This window comes from Amphiura filiformis, chromosome 20 (genome assembly GCF_039555335.1).
Source record: "Amphiura filiformis chromosome 20, Afil_fr2py, whole genome shotgun sequence".
Classification (NCBI taxonomy): Eukaryota; Metazoa; Echinodermata; class Ophiuroidea; order Amphilepidida; family Amphiuridae; genus Amphiura; species Amphiura filiformis.
The window spans coordinates 35,050,595-35,069,152 of record NC_092647.1 but is presented as its reverse complement, the minus strand read 5'-3'; the positions used below and the strand labels follow the sequence as shown (position 1 = coordinate 35,069,152).

Below are 18,558 nucleotides of genomic sequence, written 5' to 3'. Positions count from 1 at the left end.
ATTGGAAATCCAAAAAGGAAATAGGTCAAAATTCTCACCTTAGAATTATTTTGAAATAAAATCAAACCAAATTTAGGCTCCGCAAACAACGTCCAATTATTCCCATTGGTGTTTGCTACACGTGCATATAATAAATTATGATTTGGGGCTAATTTGAGAAGAGTTAATGCCTCGAGTTTCAAAATACACCGAGTGATGTGTTTTGATCAAAAACATCAACAATTCAAGACTCTGTAAAAATGGATTATTTCCCGCCAAACATTTCAACCAAAAAGAGCATGTAGCCAGAGCCCTGACACTGAATAATTTGCATGGCAAAATGACCCGTCTCCTCCGCAGCCAATTTGGTTTCGCTCCATCGAAATCAAGCTGGCCATGGAGGAGACTACCCTCCTTTGTGTTTGTGCATTTGTGTATGGAGAGCCTTTCCATAATGACTTAGGCTACGCTCTTAGCTAGAGTCCGACGCTGCATTGTACTAGAAATACCTTTTCTGTGAAATCGCTATAGAGCCAATCGGGAACACGTATTCAATTTATAAATATAGCATTAAATTAGTATCACCCTTGTGGCCCCCGTGCAGTGGAAAACCTCAATTCTTTCATTAAAAAGAAATGAAAATTAAGAAAAAACACGGAGCCACCTGCACCTATAAAATGGGCACAGCAAGTTGTCTCAAATATGAATGAATTTTAAGAAACATACGGGATATGATGAACCATTGACCTGACGCCATGATAGTAGGATCTATTAGTCGTTTTATATACAATGTATATACCGTATTGTCATAATACCAATATTTGTCATAATATATAATGAGTAATATACTGCGCCAATAAAGTATCCTTACACTTGGAAAAATAATCACAATTTCCAAACTGAACAATATTAGGGTAAATTTGTTTTTTTAATAGATGCACTATCTAATTCTGCACATTATGACACCACATTGAATGCAATGTGACTTCAAGAAGCAAAGTTACAAGCATTTGATTAGACAAGTTAATCTGTTCTTTTCATTCTCGTTCATTAACCTTATTATAAGTATTATTTTTCAGGTGACTAACTTTGGAATTAAAAGTGCTCAAACCCATTACAGGTGAGCGTAGAAACAAATTTGTATATATATATATATGTGTGTGTGTGTGGGGTGGGTGGGGTGTGGTGGGTGTTGGGGTGTGTGTATTAATGGCCTTTACAATATTTTATTTAAATCGTGAAATGTAGAACGATCTGTTAGTCAGCATAGATCATAGATATTGAATAAAATTGAATCCCATCACATCAATTCAAAGCTACACCCTTTTTGAAATAAACTTAAAATGTATATGTAGTATTATACCATAGCTGACTTGTTTAGCCTTGTAGTGGGGGGTTTCTTCCTACTGGTACCTGCGCAAGAAATCCAATTCTTTTACGTATAACTCTACTAACCCAACAAACATAAAACGTTTTCAAAAAGGTTTAAAAAAAGTTGTTAGAATACGTTTAAATGTCGCGTTATAATTGGCAATTCACTGCAAATATTCTAACATATTTAGGCCTAAGTGTTGACAAAATGTTTTCAAAATACATTCTACAATAACATTTTGACAACTTTTAAAAACTCTTGTTTTTGTGTTTTTTATACAAAACGTTTTCATGACCAATAACCCAACATTTAATGTTATTAAAATTAAATTTTTACCAAAACCAAAACCCAATATGTAACCTGTAAAACGTCTTGTATTTGCTGGAAAGCTATATGCCTAACTACGAGCTTATGATGCCAAAAGAAGGCAAAAGTTGTGAGTTTAATTTCTGGATTTACCGGGTAATTACCAAATGTTTTTATATCTTTTAATAATATTATTTCCAGTGCTATTATGTATTTATATTGTATTTGCATGCCCACCCTGCTTGATCTTTTATACGATCTGTCCTGGACTTACTGTATTCCTTTATTGTTCAATTGTTTTATAATTATTATATGTATTTTGATAATAAAGTGACGTGATCTCCGTAGAAGGAAACATCTAAATAGCAAATCAATTTGACTACTTTTTATAAACTAGTTTTAAAAGATGTTTAATCTGATATATTGTATTACTGAAAAGCCTGAACAATTAAATGTTGTGGCAGTATTTATTCAGTCACAGTGAATTCAGCCGTCCGATGTGTTTCATATCCACCTTCCACGGGCTTCAGAATAAAGAACATTCTGAAAAATACAATCGAATAAAAACTTTAAATAAAAATAAATAAAAACTCCAATACCACTTCCAAATCTTGTTTTATGATTTGAATTTTGGCCCTGTCTAAGAAGACTTAAGGGATCTGAAATGAGCGTTTTGAGCGTTTCGACAGTATTTTTTATGGGACATGAGAGCACAACAGACGTATCGAATTGCATTCTGAATACGAATAATGTCTTTCTGATATCAAACAATTTTCATTTTCTGAAAATCACGATATAATACAATTTTTATGACAAATTATAAAAATTTGCTATTTTTCAAATTTTTGATATAGCCTATAACAGTCCTCGAAGTAAATTTTAAATCTAATGATATATTCCTAAAGTGTATGTAGCTGGAAGGAAAAGCTGACGATCAATTGACAATTTTGACCTTTCATATTGAAGATATGGATTTTTCCCCAAAAGACCTAATTTTTTGTGTTTTGGGGAAAAAAATCCATATCTTCAATACGAAAGGTCAAAATTTTCAATTGATCGTCGGCATTTCATCCCACCTACATACACGTTAAGTATAAATCATCAGATTTATTAAGTTTACTTCGAGTACTGTTAAATATCAAAAATATCAATTTTTAATGATTTGCCATAAATGTGTTAGGCCTATACATTGCGAATTTCAAAAAATCAAAATTATTTGATATCAGAAGGACATTCTTGTCTGATGTGCTCTAATGTCCCACAATAAATACTGTCCAAACGTTCATACCCCTTCCCTTAATAATTTAATCCAGACAGAAATCACCAAAGCATCCTGCACCGATAAATAGGGCTACGCTCTTACAATAATTGCGTGCAGGAAGGCAGTATAACATGTAGGGTATCTTGAGCACCAAAGGTCCCCCGTGCTATATGCTACTCAGGGCCTGTTGGACTCTCAAACGCTTATAGTTGGTTTCATCAATTACATTTAAACATGTCTTATGGAAGTCGTGTCCGTCTGGAGGCTTAAAGCTTATTATTTAGTACTTAGATGACAACAACAAAAATCTTTAAAATTACCGTTTCAATTTTCCTAAAATGTTCACAGTAGACACTATGCACATCTCAAAATGCAACAATGTGTCGTGTTCGTTACTCTTGCAAAAGAAGTTCGAAGTCGTATCCCTTCATGATAATGAAACCTAGTGTCTAAAATAGAACGTTGGGACTGGGCCCTTTGGAGAGGGTCGGGGTACGGATATGGGACTTGTAAAGACCTTCAAATGAGGACGCACACTTGAAAATAGCAGAGTAACCGAGGACACCCAGCAGCCGAGCGTATGGCAAAACAACGTAATAATTATAGAACATCGATGGTAAAATGTCTAGTGGGTCCTTTATCCGGTTTGGCGCCTGATGTGCAAGGTTATAAGCAGTGGCGGCGCCAGAATTTTTTTCGGGGGGCATTAGGGGGGAAAAGTTAATTTCAGGGGGCAAAATCAACAAATTTTGCGCAAAATTACTGCAAAAAGTGGAATTTTTCGTAATTTTGGGTTTTTTCTGGGGCAACAGTTCTGACGGGGAAATTCCCCCATGCCCCCTGGCGCCGCCACTGGTTATAAGAAGATTTATAGGGGTTGGGTGAGGATTTGTTTAAAACCACAAATATATAATGTGCCATCACATCTGGATTGTAAAGCAAGAGATGTTCTAATTTGATTTATATATATCCGTCCCAGACCAAAGTGACTTACCTAGACACACCCATGCTGTTGTTGTCTTTGTCAAAATAATGCAAGGCAGAAATGACTTGCATATAACGATTTTCCAGCATTGCACCTGAATCACCGTCAGCTTCTACAACCACGCTATACTTCCCGGAATCAAACATACTTTGATATGCTTCTCGAACAGCTAATACACAAATAAAAAAAGGCGGTAATGATGTAATAATAATGATGATGATGAAAAGGAGGAGGAAAAGAAGAAGATGAAGGAGGAGGAGAAGGAGGAGGAGGAGAAGAAGAAGAAGGAGGAGGAGGAGGAGAAGGAGGAGGAGGAGGAGAAGAAGAAGAAGGAGGAGGAGAAGGGGGATAAGGAGAAGGAGAAAAAGAAGAAGAAGAAAAAGAAGAAGAAGATGATGATGATGATGATGATAACGATGATTAGCTAGCTTCTGTCTATTTCGTTGACTTGATTACATCAGTTCGATCGCGTGGTGTAATCATATCTCAAACATTAATTTTTAATTTTCAATTCACTGACTTTAAACCTTCAGCCCGTTATAATTTTAGAGTGCAAAAGGAAACTGATGAACTTTTCAGATTCGTTTCTAAATTGGCTTATTTGGTGCTTTATTTTTACTTTTTTTCTTTACTTTGATTTTGCCGAGTACGTACTGTGCAACATAAACAACGCCATGTGAAACTTACCCTCTCTACCTTGTAGGATCCCCAAGTCTTGATGCATAAACACACAATCTTCTGTGTATTTCTCTGCTATCGCTGCAGCATCGTGATCCATAAAGAGCTCTTCGAATTCCGCTGTCCCTTGATCAGCAAGCCGCTCGTTATCTTCCTTGCTATTAGGCACCGTTCCGTCTTCAAACCAGTGATTACCTATAATATTTATACCAATGAGTTAGAATCAAAGAGTATATCGAGTAGGCCGACTTACTCCAACATTGCGCGTCGATCAAGGACGCCAATTAATGTACGGGCGGCTTTAAAACTCGACCGCCGCGATGGCGGTTGAACCACATAAAATGTTAATTTTTAATAATATACCGTATTGATTTAGACAATGAGAATCTATTTTTTTTGGTTGCTTTGACCAACAAAAGATCGCGTCGCCTTCATACAAGGCTTTCGACATAACCATTAGCAGGCTCTATTCCGGGGGGGGCACTCACATTTCCCAGCTATACGGGTATGTGCCGCGGCGACGACCCCTTTTTCAGAGCCGCTAGCCGTTCCTTAGACCCTCTGAATTCATTGATTGCCCGCTCTGAAGCCCCGGTCTGAAGCCCCGAAAATTTTCTAGCCGTTCCATAGACCCTCAGATCATCGATTTCCGCTCTCATTGGCATCTTGACAGGCGTGTTTTCTGTCCTACTATTTCAAGCCCAAAAGCTACTTTTGCGGGCTCAAAAACTTCAAAGGGAATTTTCCATAAATTTCTTCCCCATTGAAACACATTGTATTAGGAGTAAGGTGAACTTTGGGCGGGATTTTGGGCTCCTTTAGTAGTGGCAACACTAATTTGTTGTTTATAAACAGCACTGCACTGTCGAGTGCCTGCCGCGATGCCGATACCTTCAGCTGATGAACATTTTGCTAGAAATAAATGATTTTGAGATCTCTTTTGGGAATAAAATTGCCAAATATGAGGAAAAGTACCTCAAATAATTGTGTGCACATCCTTGCAGCTGGCCATAACAGTGAATTAAAAGGTAATTTACGATCTACTGGTCTAGTGGAATGGTCAAATTCTGCACACTTCACTCAATCATCTCATGCAGTTCAATGTAGTCAATGTTTTTCTTTTCGGCACTGAAAAAAATATTTTTGTGGGTTTGTTTTTATGGTGGGCTTTTATGTAATGCTGCTAGTAGTAGGCTAATAGCATAGATTGTAGGTCTGCAGGGTCTAGTAATTTGATTCAAATGCTGTTTTGCTTTGCTGAGATTTTCATCGTAATAGGCCAAAACAGACCTATTTTGCATTAATGGTTTTCCTGATTTAATAATTTAATGCACAATTCAAAGTGAAATCGATTCCTTCAAAAATGCAACAAAATTGAACCCTGGTTTGGCCTGCATGGTTTAGTTGCCGAGATTTTTCAGATTTTGGCGGCTGATCAGTTCCCAAGACCCCCCTTTTGGCCGGTCAAACAGTTCCCAAGACCCCCCTTTTTGACCGGCCGATCAGTTCCCTAGACCCCCCTTTTTGACCTGCCAATCAGTTCCTTAGACCTCAAGTTCGAAACTGGCGGTGGCCCACCCCTACCCAAAAAAAATGGAGTGCCCCCCGGGGCTATATTGGCACATTTATAAACAGAGATTTTTACGATTTTTAAATGAGCACTGAATAGGCCTTTAAAGACACAAATTTTCGCTAGATTTTGGGCTTGTGCCGATGAATGCAAGATTAATTAATTGGACTCCATGAGCGACAAACCAGGATGGCGGATTTGCCATAACGTTACGTATGTAATCTTTGAGTATGCTCTTTGATTTAAACAGAGGGCAAGAAATCCACTATATCATCTTCTATGATGACCACTGATCATTTGTTCATCTATTTAATTACATAACTAGGGAGAAGTCTAGTTTTGAACCATCATTAAATGACGAAAATCAACAATTGGTGAGCTCAAAACCATCGCATCCAATAAAACTACTTTTTTCATATTCTGGAATCGATAAACCGTTTTTTTTCAATCAAATCTGCCTTGAAAATTAAATTTGACATTCAACAGGCCAATCTCTTCATACGACAGAATGAATGTTGTGAGATCCCATAATTGCATAATAGTATTTCGATTACGGCTTTGTTTTCGATACTTAGAATACCGCGAACAAATACTATGCCAGCTCTGCGGGCCTTGCTGGACAACCACCCCTAATGTTCTGTCTAAAATTAAATGGAAATTTGAGAAAAAAAACTTTTATGGGCCTCTACTAAATACTTACACGTATACGTAGCGATTACCATAGAGTACTATAGACATGTGGACCTGGCATTCTGATGCGATCAGCACGAGCATTCAATTTATTTAAATGAAGCACCTAAAGTCAGGTGGGTGATAAAGAAGTGTACATCGATGTTTTTGTTTCTGCAGATTTAAATTGGCGCTTTCAACTCACGAGATTATTTGCACCAGTACTCACTCCGTTGTCAAATTTCATCTGGATATCTTTGTTCAAATAAAAAACGATATTATGCTTCACTGCATCTTTGTTAATTCAATCAGCTTGATGCCACGTTGTATACTCGTTCAGTAATTTCAGTTTCTTTTCTTTGCAGACGTGTTTAAAAACCAAACGGCGTCTTTTCAGAGCCACACCAGGTTAAGTCAGCCGAGGAAGTAGCTAGAACGTAGCCAAAACGCTGACATGATCCTCCGCTACTGACCTCTTCGCATCCAAGCCAGTTCCTCATTGCCCAAGTTAGCCCCCGAACAATTACTAAGGTAGTTCTGCGGACTTTGCCGGACAGTGTACATCAAATTCAGACCCACACAAGCACACATTTGGGATACGTAAGAACAATTGTACCAGTTTTGTGGTGTGATTACACATGACTGTATTGTAGTCACTTATTTACACTCGCCTGTTGTGCAAAGCGTTAATATACTGCCCGATCAGTGACCAATTTAATGGCGGAATCCTTTGTTCGAAACAAATGGTACCACTTTTATTATGAATAGCCTGGCGGCAAATCAAATCGCCATCAAAGGAACAAATCATTACGTAATCTTTTGCCGCTACTTTCTATCTAACCTCCTTGGGGAAAACTTATAAAACAAAACCACCAATGTAAATCCGCATTTTCGATCACACGTATGCTTTTATAGTTTCAGTTTCAGTTTATTTCACCTTTAAATAATTATTACAAAGTAAAGCAACATCATATGATAGGAGACCAAACAGAGCAGAGCTCGACCATTTTTGGCCACCCTTTACAATATTAAGTTAAACATTCAGGACGAAACACAATCAAAGGACATAATTATGTGCAGACAAAGACCGGACAGGACACGTGAGACAGACAATGTTGGCTATGGTTTAAGATTACCTATTATACATAATAGTAATAATAATTTTGAAATTACATGAAATATTACACAAACTAACGAAATTATTTATAACGAGAAAATAACTCAGATTTGTACTTATTTTTGAAGCTTGTCAGAGTAAGTGAATTTTTGGTATTTAAACTAATATTGTTCCACAGTATAGGCCCTTGTCGTCTAACAGTGTTACGGGCTAAATCATTTTTAAAATGATGAGCTCTATACATTTCCGAAGACCTATTATTATATGCATGGATCGTACTAGCTTTAATAAAATAATTTGCAAAAATATCTGATAGAAGATCATTATACAATTTATACATGAAAATTGCTTTCTGCAGTTTGTGGATATCATAAACTGTGAGACTATTGAATGAAGCAAAAAGGGGCGGAGTGTGGGCAAGAAAGTGAGAATTTGAACACAATCGAATTATTCGCTTTTGCTCAATGTGAATTTTGTTTAAGTTACAGTTATTTTGATCAGCCCAAATAATATTACAATAATTAATGTGTGGCAGAACCAGACTTATATATAATATAATGTAAACAATGTTTTTAAAGGTAGGACATGTTTGAGCCGAAATAAAATACCAGAATATTTGGACACAATATTAGTTATATATGTTGTGTGATGGTTCCAAGATTTAATAGAAGAAACCTTTGAAATTGATACATTGTCAACATATATGGCTGAATTGTGATACCTTCGCTTGCTTAAAAATAAGGTATTTTGTTTTATTTATGTTGAGTGATAATTTATTTGCCTTAAGCCAGTTGGAAATGTTACATAATTCTTGATTTATTGTGTTGATAAGAAAGGTGAAGTCTTTATGGGAAGCCAAGAGATTAGTGTCATCTGCGAAAATTATAAATTTGAAAAACTTTGAGGCGTAAACAATATCGTTCAAATACAGGATGAAAAGTAAAGGACCTAAAATTGAGCCTTGAGGAAAGGAAAAATCATTACGTAATCTTTTGCCGCTACTTTCTATCTATAAATTGCAGTGTATATAAGCTCCTTGGGGAAAACTTATAAAACAAAACCACCAATGTAAATCCGCATTTTCGATCACACGAATGCTTTTATAGGTAAGTTGCCCCAGGTTTGTTTCCATGATTTAGGAAATTCGTAAACTAACCACCTACAAAAGGATTTGAAAATAACACATTGAGTACTACTAGGTAATTCAAAATATCGAAAATATTTCAAGGATTTCAACATGTAAGCTGTGATTTATATGTGTGATATTATCAAGCAAATTTACCAATTATTATATCGTATTTATGACTATGCTGAAATTTGGGCATATGGTCACCGAAAATAATAGCTTTAATTTTTACTGAAAACAATAAAATACAAGAGCAATATTGTACCATTCTTTTCATCAAATCCCATTAGTATTTTTATGGAAATATTATGCTAATGATGAGAGCAATACATTTACTTGATTGATTTACAACAAAAAATATTCTCATTTTGTTCACGAAAAAACTAGAATTGATAAACGAGGTGTGGGTAAAAAGCAGAGTAGAATTACAAAGCAGTGACATACTCACCGCTATTACTTTTTTCTTACAGATTTTTACTTTAGACAGTCCTTAATGAAGTTACGACTGCCTCCTGTTTCTTACCTATTTCTTAGTCCAGCCGAAACTCGACTGAACTTTTTTGCAGTTTCTCGAAATGTGCCTTTTTAATATTTTAATTCAAGAGGATCTGTTAAATTTCACCATTGCGCATCGAATTTGATGAAATCGGCAATGGTGTTTATCTTATTTTCATTTTCATGCATTGACAATGTAATTATCGACGATGCATTCGATTTAAAACTATGGTTATATCTACGTATACTACATATACTACATATAAATCCCTAGCTGATACACTTTTTAAACACGTTAGTATTTAGCCAAATTTTTATTATTATCTACATGTACCTTTTCAGAAAAAGGTTTCATATTTTGAGTCCTTCTCCTACACATCATAAATCTAAAATAAACTCAACATCGTCTCTTTGGTTTATAAGTTATCATACTTTGAATTTGTATTTAAACGCATACTGAGGGAGTGGTCATAAATACTTTGGTTTGGGGGTTGGAAAATATGGGGGTGAAAACAATTTTGGGTCCTTAAAAGGGCGATAAAAAAATCAGTCCTTAATAAGGGGGTCAAAAAATTGAGGATAAAAGTCCGGGGTAACATGTACGACATGGCATGCACATTCCATTTTTTTAATTATTTCAATTTTGTACTTTCAAGCTTCAAATCAACAAAATTTGCGCACTTTACTTTCGAGTGTAACACTATGACTCAATGATTTAATAACATATCTTTTGGTTTCTTTTTAGACCATAAAGGGATCAAAAATGCACCTTTTTAGGGAGGATCAAAAAAATGTCCGAGGTTCTAACTTTTCCAGCCTCCTCCCCCGCCCCCACTAAAGTATTTATAAACACTCCCTACACACTTATACAGGTCCATACACTCTACTACCGTTTAGCTACGCGACATGTTTAGATACAAGCTAAACAGTGGTGTTTAACTATATACAGGTTGATGTTTGATATCTAAACATATGATCTAAACACAAAGCGACTAGAAAATATATTTAATAGTCAGTATGACAAACATATAATTTGGCTTAAGGGCTCTGTAACAGGCGCGGATTCAGGGGGGGGGCCCGGCGGGCCCGGGCCCCCCCCCCCCCTCCTCCCAAAAAAAAAGAGGAAAGGAGAGAAGAGAAGAGAAAGAGGAGAAAAGGAGAAAAAATAAGAAAAAAAAGGAGAAAAGGAGAAGGGAAAAGGTTAAATTGCACGTATAGTAGGCCCATGCCTAAATCGCAGTCAGGTCAGTCTATATAGGTATGTGATTATTTTGCTTGAAGGCGGGTCCTCTGCCTAAAAGCATGTGAAAATACAGCAGGCCCACCGATATGTAGGGCCCGTCACATTTGTCACCAAATTCAGTAGGCCTATTAAGACGGACTCCGAGCCGACTTCAATTCAACACCATGCATGCTTTAATTGCGAATCTCAAGTCTTAGGCCTATAAAGTGTCAGTGTTACATTTAAAATTTTACAAACCTTTTTTGTTTTAAAACGCAATGATAGTGTAAAAATGGTCCACCAAATGGCTTCAATTAGGTCTTCATTTTGCAAAAGTTTCTCACTTCTGAGGGGGGCATATCCCCCCTCAGACACCCCCCTGTGTGCGCAACTTTATGTTTACATCTAAAGCAATATAGGGTAATTTATTTATAAAGGTTAAAACTTGTCCACGAATGGCTTCAATTGGGCCTTCATTTCGCAAATTTTGGCCTTTTGAAACATAAAATTTTACACAATAAATAGTGCAAAATAGTCCACCAAATGGCTTCAATAGGCCTTCATTTTACAAAATTTTCTCACTTCTGAGGGGAACATCCCCTCAGACACCCCCTACGTGCGCAACTTTATTGGTACATAATTATAAAGCAATAATTCACACAATAAAAGTCAAAACTTGTCCACACTAATGGCTTCAATTGGGCTGTTTTTCTCAAATTTTAGGCTTTTTCAAACCAAAATTTTACACAATAATAGTGACAAAATGGTCCACCAAATGGCTTCAAATGGGTCTACATTTTCCAAAAGTTTCTAACTTCTGAGGGGGCACATCCCCCTCAGACACCCCTACGTCGCGCAAGCCTCCGGATAAGCCGCTTCGCGGCCATTACTTACATTTCTTTTTCAAAAAATTGGGCCCCCCCTCTGACTGCTCTGGATCCGCCACTGCTCTGTAACACACCTTTGCACAATTTTTGTGGGTTCTGACAGAACATCAGACATTCCAAATTGCATTCAGAATACGAGGAATTTCTTTCTGACATCACATAATTTTGATTGTTTTTTAAATATCTATTAGACCTTTATAGAGTTTTAAGTAACGCCCACTTCAAATCATCCAATTTTATTTAGTTGTTATTGTCTTCTTGTTTCAATCATAGTAATTTGATGAAGTGAATTTTTATTGTTATATTGTTTTAAATACTTTCATTTAATTGTTTTTATCTTGAGTTGAATTAATAAATCATTTAGAAATTTGATGAAGCGAATATTGTTAAAATACTGGTACGTATAAGCGCAAAATATAAACAGAAAGTAAAGAGAACATAAAATTCAAGGCCATTTAAAAATCTTTATCATATTGAGCCATATTGTTAATTCTAGGAGAATGGATTTAATATGATTTTTATTCTATGGTGGAGACTCGTGATACCTCTAACAAATGGAGGTGCGGTATTGTAGCATTTAAAATATATTTGATAATTCAGACAATATCTAAAATATCAGTTCGATAGGCCTATAGCAGATATTTGTGATATTTGGATATTAGGGATTAGATCTTTGTACCTGTTAAGAGATGTAATAAGATACTTAGCTATTATCTAAATTATCCAAAATATGAGATAATTTAGATATTATCCAAAGTATCAGATAACTTAGGTAATCTAAAATATCCGACATATCCGATATTTCAGATATTTTCTAAAGTATGTGATAATTAAGCTTTATTTAAATTATCAGATATTATCTAAAATATACAATATCTCCAATATGTGTGATATTTAGATTTGAACTATTGTCTGAATTATAAAAAAAAGAAAAATTATTATAACTTTTCAAAAGTTACAGTCGAAATTTATGTAATTAAGAAATTGAACTGAGTCAGGTAGGTATGTGTTTGGGAATAATATAAGCTCTTTTCCACGAAGGCGCTGGAACTGACAATAGCAGTAATATCAAAGAATAGCAACACTGACTGCTAATCTGCAATTATCAATTAAATTAGCGCAATTATGAAATAAACGTTGCAATTATGAAACTTTCAAAATGCTCAATGAAAATAGCGCAATTATGATAAACCTGTTGAAATTAGCGCAATTATCAATCACATTTTGAAATTAGCGCAATTCTGAACTATTAATTGTTGCAAGTATGAGACTTTCAAAATGCTCAATGAAAATAGCGCAATTATGATAAGAACTTGTTGAAATTAGCGCAATTATCAACTACATTTTGAAATTAGCGCAATTATGAACTAAACGTTGCAATTATGAACCTTTCAAAATGCTCAATGAAAATAGCGCAATTATGATAAGAACTTGTTGAAATTAGCGCAATTATCAACCACATTTTGAAATTAGCGCAATTATAAACTAAACGTTGCAATTATGAATCTTTCAACATATATTGAAATTAGCGCAATTTTGAACTAAAACATTGCAATTATGAAGTTATGATAATAGCACAATTATTGCGCTAAATTGCGCAATTTTGATATTTTCACTTTAACTCTGCACTCTAGCTATTCCGCTATTTTCAAAAATGGCTTCCAAGTAATTGCGCAATTTTGCGCTTAATTGCGCAATTTTGAAATTTTCACTTTACCTCACCAATTGCGCTATTTCGCTATTTTCAAACAAACACGCAGCAGCCCAAACGTTTCGAGAATATGATTGTCCTAATTGCTGTTAATTTTTGTCCAAAGGCGTTTCTAATTTTTTTAATAACATACATGCAGCAGTCCAAACGTTTCGAGAACATGCTCCAAGTGGGAACACAACAGAACAGCTCCGCAGGGCAAGTAAGAATGTGTGAACTGCTAGGTCTGGCATTTACGCATTTGTCCTGATAGCTGTGGGTTTTGTCTAAAGGCGTTCTTATTTATTTTAATAACATACACGTAGCCGCCCAAACGTTTCGAGAATATACTCCAAGAGGGACCACAACGGAACAGCCCGCAGGGCAAGTAAGAAAGTGTGAACTGCTTGGTCCAGCTGAAAGGCCATTTATGAAAACAGCGGAATAGCGCTATTATCACTTGAGTGGTGACGTATTGTAAAAAATTCAAAATTACGCAATTTCGTGTTAAGGCCATTTTTGAAAATATGGAATAGCGCTATTAATAGAGAGATTGCGATTTCCAAACGTAGGTATCGGACGTTCGTTGATCTATTCAAAATCACTCTCATGTATCGAAGCGAGGTCACGTATTTAGCCAGTTTTGAAGATTTTCCACGTGCGAAATAAACGTAGATACATCGTTGAATATGCACAAACTTTGTCCATTTTACAATATGTTAAAGACAGTCAATGATAATGAACATACGAAGGAAAGTCTATTACTATTGTGATTCTTTTTGTTTGTAACAATCATTATAATAACGGTACAGCGATGTGATGAAAATCGAGTAAATTTATACGCGATGTCCATACGCAGAGATTGCCCATTGAAATGTGTGTGATACTTTGCGTACAAAAAATGACATTGCGATTTCCCCTTTTGGATTCCAACGTAGTATTAAAACGCAGATGCTACCTTGAAATATGCTGATTTTATCGCATGTCGAAGTTCATGCAACGCGCCCAATTGTCAGGACGAAAAAGTCATGATATATGGATGTAGTGATCTTTAATCTACCAAAATATATGTTTTTGGGCAACTATAATATTTGGGGAGTACAAAAATACAATTAAGTTTAAGCAGCATGTTAAAATTTTAGTCAAAATCAAAAGCGGGCTGTTTGAATCATTAGTAGCCTGCACTATGCCCTCTATCGACCTAGATTAGATTAGATAAGATTTATAGTCTTTATTCCAGCCGACTTGTTCTCCTTCATGACGAATGAGCACAATCCAGTTTGGAATCGAGACTAGCAATATTTAACACCGTATTAACGTACGTAAAAACGTTCGTGAAAACGTACGGTCCACGTGCAAGTGAAAATTTCAAAATTGCGCAATTTCATATAAAGGCCATTTTTTAAAATAGCGGAATAGCGCTATTATCACTTGAAGGGTGCGGTAATGTGAAAATCTCACAAACTGCGCAATTTTGTGTAAATGCCATTTTTGAAAATAGCGGAATAGCGCTATTATCACTTGAGTCGTGAGGACAAGAGATAATTTCAAAATTGCGCAATTTCGTGTTAAGGCAATTTTTGAAAATAGCGGAATAGCGCTATTATCACTTGACTGGTGAGATTGAGTGAAGATGTCAAAATTACGCAATCTTGTGTAAGGCCATTTTTGAGAATAGCGGAATAGCGCTATTATCACTTGACTGGTGAGATTCAGTGAAAATGTCGAAATTACGCAATCTTGTGTAAGGCCATTTTTAAAAATAGCGGAATAGCGCTATTATCACTTGACTGGTGAGATTGAGTGAAGATGTCAAAATTACGCAATCTTGTGTAAGGCCATTTTTGAGAATAGCGGAATAGCGCTATTATCACTTGACTGGTGAGATTCAGTGAAAATGTCGAAATTGCGCAATCTTGTGTAAGGCTATTTTTGAAAATAGCGGAATAGCGCTATTATCACTTGACTGGTGAGATTGAGTGAAGATGTCAAAATTACGCAATTTTGTGCAAGACCATTTTTGAAAATAGCGGAATAGCACTATTATCACTTGACTGGTGAGATTGAGTGAAAATTTCAAAATTCCGCAATCTCGTGCAAGGCCATTTTTGAAAATAGCGCTATTATCACTTCACAGGTGAGATTCAGTGAAAATTTCAAAATTGCGCAATCTTGTGTAAGGTCATTTTTGAAAATAGCGGAATAGCGCTATTATCACTTGACTGGTGAGATTCAGTGAAAATTTCAAAATTGCGCAATCTTGTGTAAGGGCCATTGTGTAACGCAATTTTGTGTATAGGCCATTTTTCGCCTCACTGAAGTCTCAAACGAACACTGACAATAGCGAAAATAGCATTATTTGAAAATAGCAGTGCTAATATTGCAATTATGTGTACAAACCAATGACAAAATAGCGCAATTGCAAGTAGTATACGAAAGGGCGCTATTATCGCTATTATCACTTAAAGCACCTCTCTCCTCTTTTCGTGGATATCTACTGAAAAATGTCATAAAAAGAGGATGCTAGGATCACTAAAATATACTCCTTTAAGAATAGGCTATCGCTTGGCTATATGAGCATGTTAAAACTTACAGCCTCAACAGTCGGCTAAATTTTATAATTTAGTATAGGAAGAAGCGTGGTACACTGGTTAAAGGTCTTTGCCATTGGTGCGAGAGGTCCCAGGCTCATATTTTAGCGTCATTTCATTTTTTTAAATCTAATTCCACCCCCCCAACCCCTGCCTTCACCAGGTCACTTGCGCCTGGCCGAAGTTTCGTTAACGTCATCTCCTAGATTTCAGTTGTTAATGCCAAGAAATGCTTTAAAAAGATTTTTAAAAACATCGATTAAAAATTGAAAAGAAAGAAAATATATTCTTACCTTGTTTCCTGTACTTTGCATTGACATTGCAAGATGTCAAGATTCCAGCCGAAATTACTAGGGCAACCAGTGTGATCTTCATCATAAACAAGTATTGTTCTTGACTGATTGGGAAGAGTATACAAAATGATGATTATACGGGTGCTTGCTGTCATTGGAAGTTGACAGTTGCAATTGACAGATGGTGCACCGTCGTCAACATCAGGTCAATAATTATATTTGTACGGACAGAAACGAACCAATAGAAATACGTCCTATAGCGAATCACGTGGAAATATAAACACAGAATCAAGCGCTAGTTCCAGCGTTAGATTACAAATTAATTTACTGATTTAATAAAATATTCCATTCAACAGAGTCATAATCCTATTGATTACAAGGACAATTAAAACTTGCACTCTCATTGTGTCCATAGAATTGACAGCCACAGACCATACATAGTTACACTCATACATACTAGAGCTTATGATTTGAAAAGACCGCCACTTTTTATTCATAATAATTGGAAAAACAAAGGCACGTAGCAGCGTTAGTCCTAGCTATGGGCTTACTTGGTATTGCTAACCTCCAAAAATCTCCATGAAGAAGTTAAAACTGGAGGCTCGCGAGGGTGGACTAATTTTTGTTTAGAGCTGGGTCTTGCAAGAGAGATTACTTGAACTTGAAGGGGTCTAGTTGCGAAACAGTTGACTGCTGAAGCTTGTTCCATGTCTTAATGTTGCGCGAAAAAATGAGTTCGCATACACGTCGGTAGATCGAGTCGGGATTACAAACTGGTTTGAGTGGCCTCTTCTACAACTGTCTGATTTTGGCTCGGTGAATTTTTGTTAGTCTATGTCCAGAAGATCATTTTGCATTTTGTAAAATGATGTTAATCTGTGTGCTTCACATCTGGTCTTCAGGGGCTCCCATTGAAAAGTGTTGAGAAGCTGGGTAACACTGGTATATCTGCCATAAGTGTTGGTAACAAAACGGATGGCTTGTCGCTGCACTTTTTTCAAATAAGCGATGTTTTTAGATGTGTAGGGATCCCATGATGCTGCAGCGTACTCGAGGTGAGGACGCACCAATGTAAAATACAACTTCTCTTTGACGGAGGAAGAGCAATCTGAAGAAATTTAGGACGTCGACGTCAATACTTCTGCCAGCAGCATAATGGGTCTGCTTGTTCCATCGGAGATCTTTTTCAATGTGGATACCTAGGCATTTGGTGTGGTTTGTTTCCTCTAGTTTGACTCCAGTGATGCTATAAGGAGTGGTGCCTGGGCCTCTTCCTAGAAACACGCATTGTTTCACATTTAGTTGAATTAAATTTCATTCCCCAATCTTCAGACCACTGAACCATGGTGTTAAGGTCTTCTTGGAGTGCATCTTCGTCGGCAGATGAATTTATAGGTCGATAAAGAAGGCAGTCATCTGCAAATAATCTGGTTGTACTTGAAACGCTATGGTGAATGTCATTTATACGAGGGTCAGTCAGTATGTATTAAGAGTTGACTTGTGACGTCATATGTGGATTGTTTTCATGGCATTTCTCAATAATTACATAAACTGTGCCTTTGTCTTTCAAACAACATATGTAAAAAATTATATCACACACATGATTACGTAACAGCATTAGCATAAAATCAATAGACTAGGGACACTGCCAAATCACGCAAAAATGGCGGGCCTTTAAAATTACAGCAAAGACACGTTTTTAAAATGTCCGAGAACAGCAAAAGTACAAGGTGCTTATGGCTTTTGGTAAAATATGAGACTTGCCATTAAACTTGGGTGGAAATGGGATGTCTGGAAACTTCAAGATTTTTAGAGCTTGAATGGAAGCAAAATTATTCTGCAAAAATGGCGAAAATGAAAAAGCAGTTACTACAAATGACATTAATTATCTCCAAAATGAAACAGATTAAAATATAATGATTGGTCACGTGTAAGAGCTGGTTCTCAGTGCGATGATAACTGGTGCAAATCAAACAACAATCTGCGCATGCGTAGGTGGAATGACCGATACAACATGCTGGAAATGCACGAAAATTGCAAAATTCCATGTAAAGGGCCTAAAATATTACCAAATGCTATCATGGCTATGAACATTTTAATTTAAATATTCATATGATTTTTTATGGATGATCTCAACCTGAAATGAACAGAAAAGTTTTAAAAATAAATTTCTCATTCAAAAAGATGGCCTCTCTCTCTCTCTCTGTACCACTACTTTTTGTATAAATGTAACAATAGTAGAAAAACAGTTATATTTTAATCACGGATTCAAATATTTTCTAGGGAGACTGCCGTTTTAATGTTTGGAGATTAGTCA

General features: G+C 36.1%; 1 protein-coding gene across 1 annotated transcript; it reads right to left on the bottom strand.

Annotated features, from left to right (window-relative positions):
• Positions 1-1,738: 1,738 nt before the first annotated feature.
• Positions 1,739-16,395, bottom strand: LOC140142704 (uncharacterized). The gene is made up of 4 exons (XM_072164700.1): positions 16,242-16,395; positions 4,591-4,776; positions 3,913-4,072; positions 1,739-2,200 (listed from the first exon to the last, which is right to left on the bottom strand). The coding sequence occupies exons 1-4, from the start codon at positions 16,324-16,326 to the stop codon at positions 2,125-2,127; spliced, it is 507 nt and encodes a 168-aa protein (XP_072020801.1). The 5' UTR covers positions 16,327-16,395; the 3' UTR covers positions 1,739-2,124.
• Positions 16,396-18,558: the final 2,163 nt, after the last annotated feature.